This window comes from Caenorhabditis briggsae (assembly GCF_000004555.2).
Source record: "Caenorhabditis briggsae complete genome, chrIV, whole genome shotgun sequence".
Taxonomy (NCBI): Eukaryota; Metazoa; Nematoda; class Chromadorea; order Rhabditida; family Rhabditidae; genus Caenorhabditis; species Caenorhabditis briggsae.
In genome coordinates this window covers 16,862,546-16,878,947 of record NC_013487.2, presented here as the reverse complement: position 1 = coordinate 16,878,947, position 16,402 = coordinate 16,862,546, and the positions used below count along the sequence as shown (strand labels likewise).

At 36.8% G+C, this 16,402-nt stretch overlaps 3 protein-coding genes across 3 annotated transcripts; 2 read left to right on the top strand and 1 right to left on the bottom strand.

Annotated features, from left to right (window-relative positions):
- Nucleotides 1–613: 613 nt before the first annotated feature.
- Nucleotides 614–6,117, top strand: CBG22555 (the record flags this gene model as incomplete). The annotated part of the gene is made up of 9 exons (XM_002634906.1): nucleotides 614–671; nucleotides 2,207–2,470; nucleotides 2,521–2,651; nucleotides 2,697–2,962; nucleotides 3,364–3,524; nucleotides 3,572–3,884; nucleotides 4,259–4,483; nucleotides 5,596–5,952; nucleotides 6,000–6,117. 9 exons carry the CDS (start codon nucleotides 614–616, stop codon nucleotides 6,115–6,117), a joined length of 1,893 nt encoding a protein of 630 aa, XP_002634952.1.
- A 2,501-nt stretch (nucleotides 6,118–8,618) lies between these two features.
- CBG22554 lies at nucleotides 8,619–10,695 on the bottom strand (the record flags this gene model as incomplete). The annotated part of the gene is made up of 7 exons (XM_045236365.1): nucleotides 8,619–8,951; nucleotides 9,165–9,319; nucleotides 9,850–9,913; nucleotides 9,974–10,230; nucleotides 10,276–10,366; nucleotides 10,413–10,536; nucleotides 10,583–10,695. 7 exons carry the CDS (start codon nucleotides 10,693–10,695, stop codon nucleotides 8,619–8,621), a joined length of 1,137 nt encoding a protein of 378 aa, XP_045097598.1.
- A 1,407-nt stretch (nucleotides 10,696–12,102) lies between these two features.
- CBG22553 lies at nucleotides 12,103–16,140 on the top strand (the record flags this gene model as incomplete). Its single annotated transcript, XM_045236364.1, has 9 exons — nucleotides 12,103–14,098; nucleotides 14,140–14,167; nucleotides 14,212–14,453; nucleotides 14,597–14,715; nucleotides 14,761–15,011; nucleotides 15,062–15,179; nucleotides 15,508–15,714; nucleotides 15,876–15,971; nucleotides 16,021–16,140. 9 exons carry the CDS (start codon nucleotides 12,103–12,105, stop codon nucleotides 16,138–16,140), a joined length of 3,177 nt encoding a protein of 1,058 aa, XP_045097597.1.
- Between the last annotated feature and the right edge of the window lie 262 nt (nucleotides 16,141–16,402).

The following is a 16,402-nucleotide window of genomic DNA, read 5'->3' as shown; positions in this document are numbered from 1 at the left end:
ATTCTATTTTCTATGAAAATCTCATTAAATCCGATGATCTCCCAAGTGGCGCCAAAACACCACGCCGCACTTGCAAAGCGATGGGCGGAGCGTCGGTGGGGGGAGGCGGGAATCAAAGTACGCAAACACCAAGTCTCACTTTTTTTTATTCCGACAATAACATCGCTTAAAAGGATCGACTAGGGCTCGACTTGCGCTTTCTACACCGCTAACTTTGAAGTGAATTAGCTTCCTAATTGAGATACAAAAGAATTGTCGGCTAATAAAATATGTAGAATTTTATTTTAAACATTTTATTAGTTGACAACTTTTTCATATCTTTAACAAGAACAGTGATGAATAAATTTTAAGAAAAGGTGCTCATATGAGTGTCCGTGAGCGCATAAAGAGCAGGTTCTCATTTTCTCCTTTCTCTGCCCTCTCTGTACTCTCACCTTCTTCGTCTTCTTCTTCTACTTTTTATACGTATTACATCCTCTGTTCTTCCTCTTCCCCTTTTCCTTTTCCTTCTTCTTCTTTCCTTTTTCTTTTCCTTTTTTCCTTTCTTTTTTCTCTTTTTTAATTGGTTTTTGAACACTAAAATCACTTTTTTTTTCAGACAGAAAGTTCAAATATGGACGAATCTCTACAAGTAATAGCTCTCCAGTATGTAGCGAAATATATGAAAAATGGTAGGTATTTGAAAAACAAAGAAAAATCTTGGGGCGAGATAATGAGAGACGCAGAGGGAAAAGAAAGAACGTCAACTTCAAGCTCAATTATCTCGGTTCTTATGAGAGATGCGCAAATTTTGTCAACGAATAAAATATTTATCATAATATCACCAATATTTTATCAGTTGACAACATTTTGATATCTCTTATAGGAACTGAGATACCGTAAAAACTCTAATTTAACACCATGGCGTTCTATTTTTCAATACATAGCTGGGAGAACGTTCTATTAGAGGCTGGCATTCTATTATTCGAGATGATGTAGAATGTTATCAGCACACAAAAATATTCAAAAAGGTTCAAAACATTCAAATTCAACCAATTTCAACCATTTTCATTATTTGATGTTTCTTTTGGGATTAACAATTAGTAGGTGAAACGAAAATGTACTTTTGGGGTGACGCACTATTAGAGGGTGTTTCAAAGCACTGCTCAGAGAACGTTCTATTAGAGGGTGGCGTTCAATTAAGAGGGGCTATATATTAGAGTTTTTACGGTAGTCAGGCTCAAAGTCAAAAAAACACAAAAACAGTCAAACGAGAAAGTTTTTGTGTCGAGTGCTTTCACAATTTTGAAAAATACTTTCACAATTTTGAAAAAAAAACTTGTAGCACTTCTAAATTTGCTACAATTCGAGGAGCTAAAAATCCAAGAAATCAAACGAGTTTAAGCAGAGTTATGCACCTTTAAACTTTGCGCCAGTCGACGAGAGCACTCTCGTTTCTCTGCGTCTCTCTCGATGTTTAAAGGCGCATAACTTGCTTGAAATTGAAGCTAAAAAAGTAAAATCAAATAGCCATACAGGTTTCGACTAATCGTGAGTTTTTTTTTGTTGAAAAATCAAAAAAAAATTACCTTAAACCTGTAACAGAAGGGTAGCTCAATTATCTCAATTCGTATAAGAGATATCAAAAATGTGTAAACTGATAAAATGTTTGTAGTATCATTATGAACAATTTATCAGTTGACAAATTTTTTATGTCTCTCTTAGGAACCGAGATAATTGAGCTCAGAGTCAAAATAACACAAAAAGTCAGCTGAAATGGAAATTTTTGAGCCGAGTTATAGTGATTTTAAAAATTTAAAAAAAAAACCTTATATGACCTTGTAGCCCTTCAAATTTTCTACAAAGCTAGCCAATAATCAATAAAATCGGACAATTTTGAGCAGAGTTATGCGCTTTTAAATTTCTTGGAGGGCGCCAGTCGACGAGAACACTCTCGTTTCTCTGTGTCTCTCTGGATGTTCAAAGGCGCATAACTTGCTTCAAATTAAAACTAAAAAAGTAAAATCTGCATAATTTTGTAGGAAATTTCAACAGCTTCCTGATGATATACAAAAGTTGTAGAATATTTGAATTATAAATTTCAAAATTTTATTTTCTGAAATTTTTCCTTGGTGGTTATCTATCGTTTCTCAGAAATCCCATAAGCCAAAATTTTCAGACTTTTTTTATTTTTGTACTCCCAGAAAGTCTAAAAAATAATTTTTAGGAACCTACAAAGGATCGGAATTCAAAATCCATGATACCAAAATGAGCCAAACAATATTCAAAACAATGTGCAGAACAGAAGGATTCACTGAAATCTCGGCTGCCGAATCCATAGAAAAACTAAAAATCACGGAATTCCAGTTACCCATGGGATTCACCGAAGAACAGCGTGAAGCAATCTACGGTCAGAATTTGATAACTCTTGAATTGAGAAACTTGGAGGCAGTGCCAATTTTTCATGATCATTATGTCCAAGAAGACGATGGTAACTTTTAAAAAAATTATATAGTCAAAAAAAATTTAATTTTTTTACAGGAATACAGAAAACTCACGTGGACATATATCATGTTTTGACTCGTCTTCTGAATCCAGAAAGTCGCCGAACTTTGAGACATTTGAGTATACAACAGGGAGATTTGGAATTCACCCCTAATTGGACTCGATATGTAAGAATTTGACGAAAACATTTATCGATTCAATTTTTTATTCAGATCCACATTCTCCTTCCAAATCTGGATTCTCTTGTTCTGGATAAGGTATCTTTGAATTCTGATGAATTTGAGAGGCTCTGTGATAGACTTCAAAACCTCACTAAGCTGGAACTGCACGACGATCTCATAGCTGACTATGCTTCAATTTCGAAGCTCAAAAATTTGGAAATTCTTTTACTTCCGGATACCGAATTCCAAGACAAAGAAGATCTTCAGGGCATTTTTGAGCTCAAGAAACTCAGAGTTTTGGATATTGGGAGAATTGTGTAGGTTTGAAAGGTTTTATATTTAAAGACCTTGTAGCTTTTCAAATTACCTACAAATCTAGCTAAAAATCAATAAAATCGGAAAAGATTAAGCAGAGTTATGCGCGTTCAAACATTGTGGAGGGTGCCAGACGACGAGAGCACTCTCGCTTCTCTGCGTCTCTCGCAAAATGTAAAGGCTCATATCTTGCTTCAAACTTTCGCAAGAAACTTCATTTTTAACGTATTTTGATTGTCCGATTTTGAGCTTTCAGATTTCTGAAAAATTACAGTAATCCTTTCCTTCGAGTCATTTAAAATTTTCAAAATTTCTGTATTTAAAAAAAGTCATATATGAATATAAATATAAAATTAGAATCGAAATCCAAAAAATGACAGGAGACCAACGTTTCAAACTTTAGGAGCACTGTGCATTATTCGAATAACTTCAAATTCTACATGGAGTGTAAGCAATGCCTGCCGGAGTTGAGATTTTTGGGTTGTATGCAGAACGATATGAATTTGGAGGAATTGGAAAAACTAATCGATACTCATCCGAAGTTGGAAATCGTTTGCTTGCTGGGTGAGTGAATCTCTGAACTTCTGAAGAAAAATCCCAGAATATTCCAGAAACTCCTCTTGAGAAAATTCCAGCTGGGTCTGTATACATCCCCGAGAATCGTTCCATCAAACTTCAGACATTTGAAACGATTGAAACGTGTATGGAGGTCGTTTCATTCTCCATGAAAACTGATCGCATAGCACTTCGTCCTCTTGTTACAGCTCTAGAACATATGACGGAATTTGTGAAAACCGATATGGAAAATCTGAATCATGTCGATTGGGAGCATGTGTTTCAGTTTGTCAGTGATATTTATTTGAAGCACAACTGCACGGAGAAAGGATTACTAGCTTGTTTGCTGTTCATGTTAGAATACATTAAGTAAGTTTCTTTGGAATATCTTTACTTTTGGATATTGGCTTTGAATTTTGATAGATTTGAAAGTTTTTAGAGAAAAATGTCTTTTTGAAATTTATATATCCTTGTAGCTCTTTAAATTTCCTACAAAGCTAGCCAAAAATCAATGAAAACGGACAATTTTGAGCAGAGTTATGCGCCTTTAAACTTTGTGGAGGGCGCCAGACGATGAGAGCACTCTCGCTTCTCTGCGTCTCCCTAGATGTTTAAAGGCGCATATCTTGTTTGCATAGTTTTGTAGAAAATTTTAAAAGCTTTCTGATGGTATACAAAAGTTGTAGATAATTTGAATTTTCGTTTTTGAATCGGAAACCGAAACAAACGGTGGTCAAGTGTAGTCTGACCATTCCAGCAACCGTATACCCATTTGATGAAAACAACGAGTACTGTCTAGGCTATCGACTCGAACTCGTCAGATACCAACTTCAAAACGAAGTTGAAGTTCTGTGCCATTCTCATTTGGATAATCTATGTAAACAGGCCGCAGAATGCTTACTACAGTGTATTGATCCAAGGAAAAGCTTGTTTCAAGAGTGCTTGAAGTTTTTGGGAAACAATATTGAGTGAGTTTTTTGGATGGATTACTGTAGTTTTTTAGGAAAACATGTTTAAACCTTGCATATCATCTGAAAGTTTAAAACCTGGCAATCAAAATACGCTAAAAATTAAGTTTCTTGCGAAAGTTTGAAGCAAGATATGAGCATTTAAATTTTGCGAGAGACGCAGGGAAGCGAGAGTGCTCTCGTCGTCTGGCGCCCTCCAAGAAGTTTAAAGGCGCATAACTCTGCTCGAAATTGTCCGATTTTATTGATTTTTGGCTAGATTTGTAGGTAATCGGCTTTAATATTTTATTTATTCAGAATTTTCATATATGGCATTTTTTGAAAATACAGAGATATCGAAAATGTTAAATGACTCGAAAAAAAGGATTACAGTGGTTTTTAAGAAAATTTGTTTAAATCTTGTATATCGTCTGAAAGTTCAAAATCTGACAATTAAAACATGCTGAAAATTAAGTTTCTAGCGAGAGTTTGAAGTGAGATATGGGCCTTTAAAGTTTGGATGCGAGAGACACAGAGAAGCGAGAGTGCTCTCGTCGTCTGGCGCCCTCCACAAAGTTTAAAGGCGCATAACTCTGCTCAAAATTGTCCGTTTTCATTGATTTTTGGCTAGATTTGTAGGAAATTTAAAGAGCTACACGATAACTTTTTTTAAATTCTAAATTATCATAACTCGGCTCAAAATTTCTCGTTTTAGATGATTTTTTTTGTTATTTTGCCTATAAGGATCTAGTTATAGTAATTTTGATTCGTATCTCTTATATCGCCGGTAGCGCAATTTCTGCTACCGTAGCTCACCCGGCAGCAACGCGTGTTATGCGTCTTCAAAGTTTTCGAGAGACATAGAGAAGCGAGAGTGCTCTCGTCGTCTGGCGCCCTCCGCAAGGTTCAAAGACGCATAAAAAACTTTCAAAACCACCCAATTCTGCCAATATCCAACTCTCTGAGTTTCGTAAGCTCAAAAATGACCTGAAGCTCAAATTATAGTCGTATGAATTTAGACAATTTTCTAACTATCTGTGCGAATTTTCGGTATATCCGAATTTTCCGAAAAATTGGGAGCTCCCTGAAATAGGAATTTTGGATTTCCTGGAAACGTTTTGCAATAATTTCAGCCGTCTCACTCCAGAACAAGCAAGATCAATAGCTGAAAAAGATCAGTATCGATTGCTCATGTATTTATCTGTATGCCTAAATTGTATCCCGCCCCACGAATTCACCGTCGAACTGTACCAACCATTGGCTTCTGTGATTTTCAAGCTTCTGAAATATTCGAAAACCGATTTTACCGTTCCACAATTGCACTTTGCTTCGGATAGATTCATTCGATTTGCGATTCGAAAAACCAGAGATTACAATGGAATTGTGGATATTGAGATGTGGATTCTGGATATTTTTAAGGGACTCTTAGATTTTGTCTCATTGAACACTTTATACGTTTTTGTCGAGAAAAACATTTTTAAAAGGTTACTGTAAGTTTGGCAATTTTATTTTCTGAAAAATAATGCCAAAATTTCAGTCACTACATGAATATCTGTCAAGTCACTTCAAGAGAGTATGGTATCTTTCCTAATCTCATTGAATATGATGATTTTGATAAGATCACGTGGCCAATCTCCGAAACCAAATCACTTTGAATTTCATCGAGATTTCCTTAACGATGCGATGGAAAAAATCAGCAAATTCCCAAAACTACCGAACACGGATGGTGACTTTTTTGTCATGAATATCATTCGAGGATCAGGGAGGTCTAGAAATTGGGCGACGGATCTAATGAGCATTTATGAACGGGTCAATGGACCAGAAGGGGAGGCAATCAATCCAAAGAAATTCCGGGTCCATTGAATTGAATTTTTCCCCCAATTTGAACCCCTAATTATGTTAAAAACTCATTTTTCAAAACACAAACTCCCTCTAAGAATCTCAAATCAATAAGTTAAGCATTCTATTTTTCATTTCATCTGATTCCCGAACCGATTTCAATTTTAAATTCCCAGTTTTATAACAATAATAATAATCTCTTTCCTATCGTTTATCAGTGATAAATCACCACATTTCAAAGCAATCTCAAGTGTGATTCTTCATAATAATTGTGAAAATAAAGATTTTCAAAATTGAAATTTTCAAGATTTTCCTTAATTTTCAATTCTTGATTTAGGGCTCCTAAATCAGGGAGTATCTGAATTGTCTGGATTTTTTTTGAAAATCAAATCATTACTAATAACATTCATCAGATTCTGTATTTGCGTATGTATGTACCTTATCACCCATTCAGAGTTAACCGATCAAGCTGAAACCTAGACAGATCGGTCAGAATTGTGTCTTAGTTGATGCCCGAACTTTTGGTTTTTCGCAATTTTGATTTTAAAGTTTTCTGAAGACGTTCCTTGGTTTCATAAAGTGTGGTGGGCAGAAAGGGCGATGGTGGAGGGCGACCGGAGGCCAGGAGGTTTAGCCTCGAAGGGGCGTAAACCGACTGGTACTCAAAAATTTCAGAGACTAAAATATTTCAGAAAATGCAGAAATTCCAGAAAACCCGAAAATTCCAGGAAATACAAACTTTAAAAAAATTCAAGAATTGCAAAAACTTCAGAAACTCCAGAAAAATAGAAACTTCCATTAATTTTAAAAATTCTATAAAATTCGAAAGCTCCATAAAATTCAAAAATTTCAGAAATTCGAAATTTCAGAAATTTTAAAAATTCCATGAATTTTTATAAACCGAATTTTCCACAAATTATGAAACTCCGAGAATCTCATGACTCAAAGAATTGAAAAATTCGAAAAATTCGAAAACTTTTTCAAAAATTCCAATGAATATTAAAAATCCATAAAGTTTAAATTTGAAAATAAAGTTAAAAATAAATGAAAAAGAAAATTTCAAATTTTCAAATTCCAGAAAATACAATTTTCAAAAAATTCGAACTTTTCAGAAAATTTTAAAACTCAAGGGAATCCAAGAAACTCAGCAACTTCGAGAATTTCAGAAATTTAACAAAAATCTGTCAATTTCGTGTTGAAAAGACCAGAAAACACAAATTTCAAGAATATTCAAAAATTCCAGAAAATTTAAATTTCCATAAATTTCAAAAGTTCCAAAAAATTCAATAATGAAACGAATTTCCGATATTTTAAGAAACCGAATTTTCAACATATTCTGAAACTCCGGGAATCTGATTTCATAGAATTCAAAAATTCGAAAAATCACAAAAGAAAAATCAATAAACTTCAAAAATTCTATAAATTTCGAAATTCCGTAATTTCAAAAAATCCATGAAATTCAAATTCTATTAATTTCAAAGTTTTAAATCTTTCAAAACTCTTAAAAATTGTCTGAATTCAAATGACCCCGACAACACAAAACACAGAAAAAAATTAGAAAAAATGTCTTTATTTTCGGAAGATGTTCATTTTTACGGTTCGCGGTTGAAGAGAAATGAGAGCTTCGGCGAGTTGGAGAGAGAGAGAGAGCGAGAGAGATGTTGTTGAGCAGAAAAGGATGTCGATGTCTTCGGATAAGGTCCAATTCGTTGTCGATCGATTTTCAAAAAATGCCAAAAATGGAAGGATCCGGTGGTTTCGGCTCGTCCAGTTGCATCCTCCAAAGAATGATTACCGTTTGTAGAAGAAGGAACTGATGGGGGTATCTAGTGTGGATGCCTTATATAAACAAAGATCTGGAGCAGATATAGAGCAATGGGAGCAGGAACACACGGATATATTTTTGTGGTTTTGTGGTTTATCATATAATATGAATAGTAATTGACGTGACTTTTTGAGAAAAAAATACGTTTAATCGCGCCGAAGGCGCCCCAGCCAGCGGTTTAAAGGAGGCGAGACGGCAAATATTTCGGGGGACAGTTCCGGGGACGAAATCGTGACGCAGTCGACTCAAGTACCATTTCCCGAGATGGCCTACAACTTTTATGACACCTCCCTAAATAGGTGTTACAGTGAAATCTAAGGGCGGGACAATCCTTCTCATCTTGAAACATTCCTTTATAAATATATTATTTGAAACATTATTTGAAATTATTTGAAACATTATTTGAAACATTCCTTTTATTCATTAAATACACACACAATAATAGGAAAACATAAATATGCGATTATTCTGAAACTACATGAGCAATCCCTTCTATTGATTCTCTTGGGTGGTGGTGGTATCCTGGGTCTGGGTAGTGGTCGTGGTGGTAGTGGTACTAGTAGTGTACGTTTGGGTATTCGAGTTCGAATTCGATTCAGTCGAATTCTGGGTGGACTTCTCCTTCAGCTCCTCCTTATCAGCTACAACATCAACATCTCTAGCTGTCTTCATGTCATCCTTCTCCGCTGACTTTGCCTTTTCAGCCTTTTCCTTCTTAGCTTTTTCTTTCCCAGCCTTCTCCTTTCTCTTCTCGGCTTGATGTGTCATATAAGACTTGTAGAAGTCTAGAAGATCCTGCATGTCCGCGTTTCGAGGGACGCCTTCCTGAAAATGCGATAATTTGAGAATACCGTAAGTTTGAGTTCAATTATCTCGGCTCTTATGAGAGATATAAAACGTTGTTAACTAATAAAATACTGGTGATAATTTGATACACAATTTATCAGTTGACAACTTTCTTATATCTCTCATAGGAACCTAGATAAATTGGCTCAAAGTTAGGGAGTTTAGGCATCCTACAATTCAAGAATCCCTCACCATAACCATCTGATCCGAGATACAGACGAGCATGAACATGAACTGATGGTGACTCTGGACGGCCTTGTGTCTCATACGACGCATTTCATTGACAATCTCAAACATGTCAGTCTTCTCACCCAATTGACCGATACGTTGACCACCGTAGTCCACACCTAGGATTTTATAAAATTATAGAAAAGCCCAAATTTTCGAATTTAGCGCCAAAATACGGGTGGAAAGGAATCAAGACATTGTAGTCTAAGCTTACCTTTACCATCTGTTTGGACGTCTAGCTGGCGCGCCTTTGGCGCGACTTAATCTAAATTTTCAAACTTGAATTTGTTTTTCCTAAGCCTATAATTTTAAAATTAAAAAAAATAAAATGAACCCCGCCGAAGGCGCACCAGCCAGGCGCCGGAAGCGCGGCAAACCTTCGGTGCGATTTTTAAAAAAACTTTTTGAAATCATAGGCCAGGCTAAGCTAGCCTAAACCTGCCTAAACCTACCTAAGCCTGACTAAGCCTGACTAAGCCTGCCTAGGTCTGCCTAAGCCTATAATTTTAAAATCAAAAAACAAAACATGATCGAATCGCGCCGCGGGCGCACCAGCCAGTAAGCGCGACAAAGCAGATGGCTAAAGCGGAAACATGTGTTTTGGCGCCAAATTCAAAAAAAAGTGGCTTCATAAAATTTGGGTCCTTACCAATGAACGTGGCGGTTCTTCCGATTCCAGCCGAGCAATGAATGACAGGAGGTCCGCATTTGAACTGAAATTAAAATTTTCGAATTTTTTGTGTGTCTGTTTGTCTGGATGTCCCCCTCCTTACCTTCGGCTCCCTTAACATCTTCAACAACTTCAACGTGGATCCAGAAGTCATCGGAGCCGAATGATCACGCCAGTTACGGTAGTGGAAGTGGGTGGCGACGTGTGTCGGCTTGTCTGGAACGGAAACTTCCAGAGTCTGCTGAGTGACGTCTTCAAAAACGAGGGACGGCGTGTCGGTACGGGTGATTTTGTATGGACCGAATTGGATGGTTTGGGCGGTGTCCTCTGGGATGTATTGGGGACATTTTTGGTAGTTGTCTGAAAACTGTGGGCCATCCAAGAAGTCAAAAATGTTATATTTACCTTCAAAAAAGTCACAAATCATAACAATGGCTGGAACCTTTTCAGTGAAGATCATATGCCAGAAATCCTCGGTTGTCTCATCCATGGGACCCTAGAAAATTTGTTTCTAACTTTTTTGAATTTTTCGCCTAAAGTACCTGCGCAGAAATGTACTTGAACTTGTCAGGCATCGTCATCCAATTGGCATGAATGAAATCAGTCACCTTGGGACGATCCTTTAGGACGACACGAGTCTTATCAATGCACAGAATGTCAGAGTACCTTAAAAATACAAAATTGGGTTACTGTAGGATTGCGGTAGGCGTACCTGCATTTGTCATCGTGACGTTTCATGGTTTCGGCAACGAGACCTTTCAATGGAGGCATGCCAAAAAACGTTTTCATGACGAGTTTGCAGTCCAAGTCCAGTTTGCAGTCCATTGAAGAAGGTGATGCCGAAGAGCCGCTTGTTGATCACTGAAAATTTTTTAATTTTCCGTTTTTTTCAAAATTCTGAATTCTAGATTCTAGAATTTCCTATCTTTGGGATTCTTGAGAATTTAAAGATTTTCGGAATTTTCAGAAAACCTTAAAATCTGTATTAGAAGGGCTTCTATTTATCGTGGGGTTCTAGGGGGCACTTCAATTAGTGGGGTTCTTCTGATACAGGTTTTACGGTATTTTGGAGTTTTCAAGGTTTTCCAGATTTTTGAACAATTCCAGTAATTTTAAGAATATAGGATTTTTAAAGATTTTCAAGAATTTTAATGCATTTTTAGAGTTTTCAAAGATTTTTTAGGATTTTCAAGATTTTCAGAACTTCTAGTGTTTTTAGAATTTTGACAGATGAGGATCTGCATTTCGACGTGATGATGTTTTCAAAAACTACGGTAGATTACTGTAGAAAATTAATTTCCATAGCAAGTTCCTGGAAACACAGATTTCTCGAAATTTCTCAAAATTATTAATATCCTGAAAATTCCTGAGATCCAAAAAAATTGGAATTCTTTAAAATTCTAAAAATTTTAAATTTTGAAATTTTCAGAATCAAAAATTCGGAATCCCAAACTCACACCAAAGCGGTTCTCTTGGAGACTTCTCCTTCGAATCCGCCGATTTCGAATTATTGGATCCCTTCTTCTTCTTCTGTTGCTTCGTATTCTTCGTATCCTTCGATTTCTTCTCAACCACTTTCTCCTTCGACGTCTTCATCTTCTTCGCCGCATCTGTACTCGTACTACTTTTCTTAGTCTGGAAACTTATTTTCAGAGCGGGACATAGAAGGGATTTTCAGAATGGGTAATTACCATGATGCAAAGGTTCAAAACCAATTAAAGACAACAGACTGGTACGACGGGAAGCAGATGAGATTTTGTGATTTGTGGTTATGGAAATTATGAATGTGGATATTCGGGTGACGACGTCGCAATGACGTAGAGAATAGACACGAGAAAATTTGAAAAAAGGTCAAGAAGAAAGTTTAATAAAATGAAATAAGACTACAGTAATCCTATTCCTACAACAACCACAGATCCGTCCAAAAGATATTTAGGTAGGTCAAAAAGATATTATAATTATACCCGCTGGCAATTGAAGAAAAGAGTTCACGGGTTTAGCCTCAACTTTTTCTGCTAGCCCTTAGCCCTAGGGGCTTGGGTCAGGTCAATGGAACAAAATCACTATTTGGATTTCAGTGTTTTCCACAAATTCAATCTTGCAAAATGGGATATCAAAAATTGAAATCAGGATGTTGTCGGTGAGCTTCTGAATTTTGGGAATGTCCCTTTTTCTGATGTTGCCAAGTTCAACCCATCATCCATAACCAGTTTGACAAGTAAACTGAAAAAGATGAAATCGACTCTAGATTCCAAACTAGTGGATCATGAGGATCAGTTGTTGGCTTGGAATGATTTGATTGAGCAATCGAAAACTGTTGGAGATGTGGAGAATCAACAAGGATCATCGAAGTACTTCTCTGATATTACAACTTTCCACCAAGAGTTTAATTTTGATTCATTGGAAGCACCAGGAACTTATATGCATAAAGCAGAGGAAAAACTGAAATATCTCGAAGGTGAAGGTACATCTGATCCGAGTTGGCTGAGAATCACACTGTCTGAGCTCACATATCTCAATGCCCAACTGAAGGGAATCTCTGATGCAATCGATGTATTTGAAAAAAGTGTGAAAGCTCTGAACGGTTATTCATCTCTGAGGAAAGGGCCTTCCGTACTGGAGCCTTTTGAAAAAATGATACACCTCATTAAAATACGTGGATCTTTCCAAATTTCATTCACGGATGAAAGTAAAACAGCTATTGGCAGCAGTCTAAAATTGGTCCTCGGACTTTCATCAGATTCTAAAACTGTTTCTAAAGGAATCCAAACTGCAAATGACCTGTCAGAATCAATTTCCATGCCTAGAATACACCAGAAGAAGTTCACCAGTGGATTTATGAATGGTTTATCTGATCTGAAGCTGTTGGAAGTCGAATCTAGAGATCCATGGATTGGAAAGATGACAGGGGCGGAAGGAGAGAGATTGGGTAATCTGGCAAATGGATTAGAGCCTTTGTTCAAAGTACAAGAACAGTTGAATGGCTTAGATGTTAAACTCAAACCTATCTCATCAAGAAGCATTCTACTTTCCATGTCTAAATTTAAAACCCTCTCTACTTATCTTTCAAATCTAGATTCTAGTTCTTCTGAAAAAGTTGGAAGTTTGCTTGATGAGTTGAAAAAGTGTAACGGAAAAAGAACGCTCCTTCCAAATGAATACGAAAGCAGTGAAAAAGTGGTCGAGACGGCGAAAAAGCTGAAAGCTCTTTCTGAAAATGCTAACGCCGCTTTGGAAGGTCTCGACACGACACAAATTAAAGCAACAATTGACGGTGTTATGAAATCTTTGGGATTTCAAGATTTCGAATCACAAGCTGCCAAAGATATCGATTCGGTGATGGATAATATCAAGAACAAAAATGGGTTTAAGAGCATAAGAGAGAATATCAAACAGTTGAAAACTCGTTTCGCAAATATTCCAAAATCCCTTAAAGACGAAGTCAAAACTATGATTGACGACTCGACGAAATTAAACATATTCAGTGAAGAAGTGGGTGTTCATAAGTGTCTTCAGAAGTTGACTGATGATTCCGCAAACGTTTCTCTGGGTGTTTTGGCAGCTCAAAAGATTCGGAATCTAGATTTAGATGAGATCAAGAATGTTGAAACAGCGGTTTCAGCAATCTCCCAAGTTTCAAAAGGTCTTTCGGTCCTCAAGAACATTCCAAGTACTATGAACCAAGGAACTAAAGATGTGACGACGTCAATCAATGAGTTCCCAGATTCGATTGCTCAGTCCAAAGTCATCGGACAGTCTGTAGCATCTCTTCATAATGCTTATGGTTTGAAACGTATGGAATCTCAAATTGCTCAACTCGCAAGCGTCGGAGCTTCTGTGACATCTGAAATTCAGAAAATCCAGAATCCTGAGGAACGTAAGAAGGTTGAAAAACAATGGGGTGACCATAAATCGGACATTTCGAAAATCCAAAAATCGTTGAATGATATCAAATCCTTTGACTCCAAAATTCCAACATCTAATACAATTGGCCAACTTGGAAATCCATTTAAAAATCTAGTCTCTATTTCAAGTGCCAAAATCAATGTCAAAGAAAAATCGAAATCATTGAAGTTCTTGATTTCTCAGGATAAAATTGACCCAAATATGAAGTCAGAGCTGGAGGAAAGTCTGAAGACATTGGAAGAATTGGAAACTCTTGATTTGGATTTTTCAAGTCACAAAAATCAATTCCGAAATGCTCCAAACGCTTTCAACGCTTTCCATAGTTTTTGACGAGTTTTCTGGAAATGGATCATTCTAAAAGAGATGATGAACAGGATATGGCTATGACTATGTGAGTTATTTCTAGGAAATCCCAAAAAAAATCCAAAATTTCAGAATCTACGTCGGCGTTGGCGTCATTGTACTACTTGCAATTCTGGCTGGAAGTATTGCCTACTACTTTTGTGTCTATAAAGTCAACAAAATCAAAAAGGCTGTCATGGATTTCATTAAAGAAAATCGATTGATCAGTGCAAAAGAGGCCAAAGAAAAACACCAACAGGGAGTAATTAAACTGATTGGAATCAGAAACACTGGCAAGGAAAAGAGACTTAGACTTATCCCGAAAAACAAAAGAAGTGCGTTCCATTTTTGGGATTTGGTGTCGGTATCAAAACGTTGATAACTAACAAAATGTGTAAATTTATAAGTCAACGCTTTTTTGCCAATTCTCCAGTTTTCCCTATTTTTTAATGCGTTTAAAAATTCATCAAATTTGCAGGTGGTTGGTTGGCTCCGCCTCTGAATCCCGACACTCGAGTGATAGTTAACGATGAAGTGGATCCATATCATGCTACGAGGATTGCCACTAGATCAAAAATAGTCTACGTGGCTGCTGAGGTGAATTCCAGAGAGTTTTGATAATTTCTCGACCGTCTTTTTCAGGTTCCTTTGGGAGACAGTACGACAGGCAGGACGGTGAACACATGTGACGATTTTTGGAATTTGACAATGGACCAAGGATCGGAATTTATCGTTTCATGTGCAGCTTACTCGGATCGTAGCCGTGCAGTCTACTATGGACGTAAAATCAATGAGGTCAAGGAATTCGACCGGTTCAAAATCACTACAAAAACGAAGACTGCGTTTATACAAGACAAAGTGACTTGTAGAGAATTGGAGGTTGAAGATAAATCGTTGGTTTTTGATTTTGAAAATTTTAGAAATTCAAAAAGTTGGTTTTCAGTGGCGTCTACCCGACTAGAACCATTAAGCACTTCCATTTCTTGAAATGGCACTTGAAAATGATTTTTACCGAACACGAACCGGTGTTTGAGGTCTTAAAAGTGGTTAATACAAGCAAGGTAAGCGAATTTTGGAGACAGCCCAGATCAATAATGTGTCAACTGATGAAATGTTTATCATAATATCACTAATATCATGATAAACATTTTATCAGTTGACAACATTTTGATATCATTTTCAGGGACCGAGATAAATGGGTTCAAATTTGAAAGTCGGGGGCTCTTCTATTACAGGTTTTACGGTGTATGGAATTTGGCGCTAAAATAGGGATGTCCCAGTGGAGGCATCACTCCCATAGCCCCATCCAAAATCATCCCAAACATCCCATCCCAAACGTTTTTAGATATTTCCAACAAAAAAAAAGATTTTTAAAAAAAGTATTTTTAGAAACCCGTGATTGTGCACTGTGTACGTGGAACCGCCAACACGATGGTTTTCATTGGGCTACAGTATGTCTACGAAGAAGTTCTTTTCAATCCGAAAGTCAAGTTTTGGGATGTGATTCGGGAATTGTGTGAAATTCGTTGGGGTTCGTTTGGTTACAAGGACGAAACGATGTACGTGTTGACTGGGGTCTTCTATCAACTCATCAAGGTAAATAGTTCATTTTCATTCTTACTGTCAAATGAAAAAATTGTGACTTCCTTATATAAAACGCTAGAGATGACTGATGATCCCTTTTGAAAAGAATAATATTGATTGAATTGAGCCGAAGGCGCACCAGCTTGCTGGTAACCTAATATTCTTTATTTCAGAAATTCAAACTGCAAATGACACCGTACACTGAGGACTTCGCAATTATGATGGAATGTCGAGTAATGACAAATAAAGAAGTGGACGAAAAATACAAAGTGAGTTGGGAACATTTTTTTGAGCTAAATAGTTTTTCAAAAATCTCAGAAACGAAAGGAAAATGGTGAAGGAGGTGTATTCTTCATCGCTGCATGGGCTGGCGAAAAGCAGGACAACAAAGAGGAGCTGAAAGAATGGGATGAAAAGAAAATTTCAGGAAATAAATGATTTTTTTTCGTTGAAAATAATGAATTTTCTGATTTTTCATTGTTTCTAGCTTGCTGAGAGCTTTAAAATGAGTATAAGCACGACCCTCTTTGACGCAGGGTTGGGTCCCACCACGAAATTTTCGGGTTACTGTAGTTTTCGTAGCGGGACCCAAACATGACGGAAGTGGGTCATGATTATACTCATTTTGAAGCTCGCGACGAGCCAAATTCAAATTTCGGCATTTCAAAACTCTCAGAATCAAAAAACAATATTTGGAAAA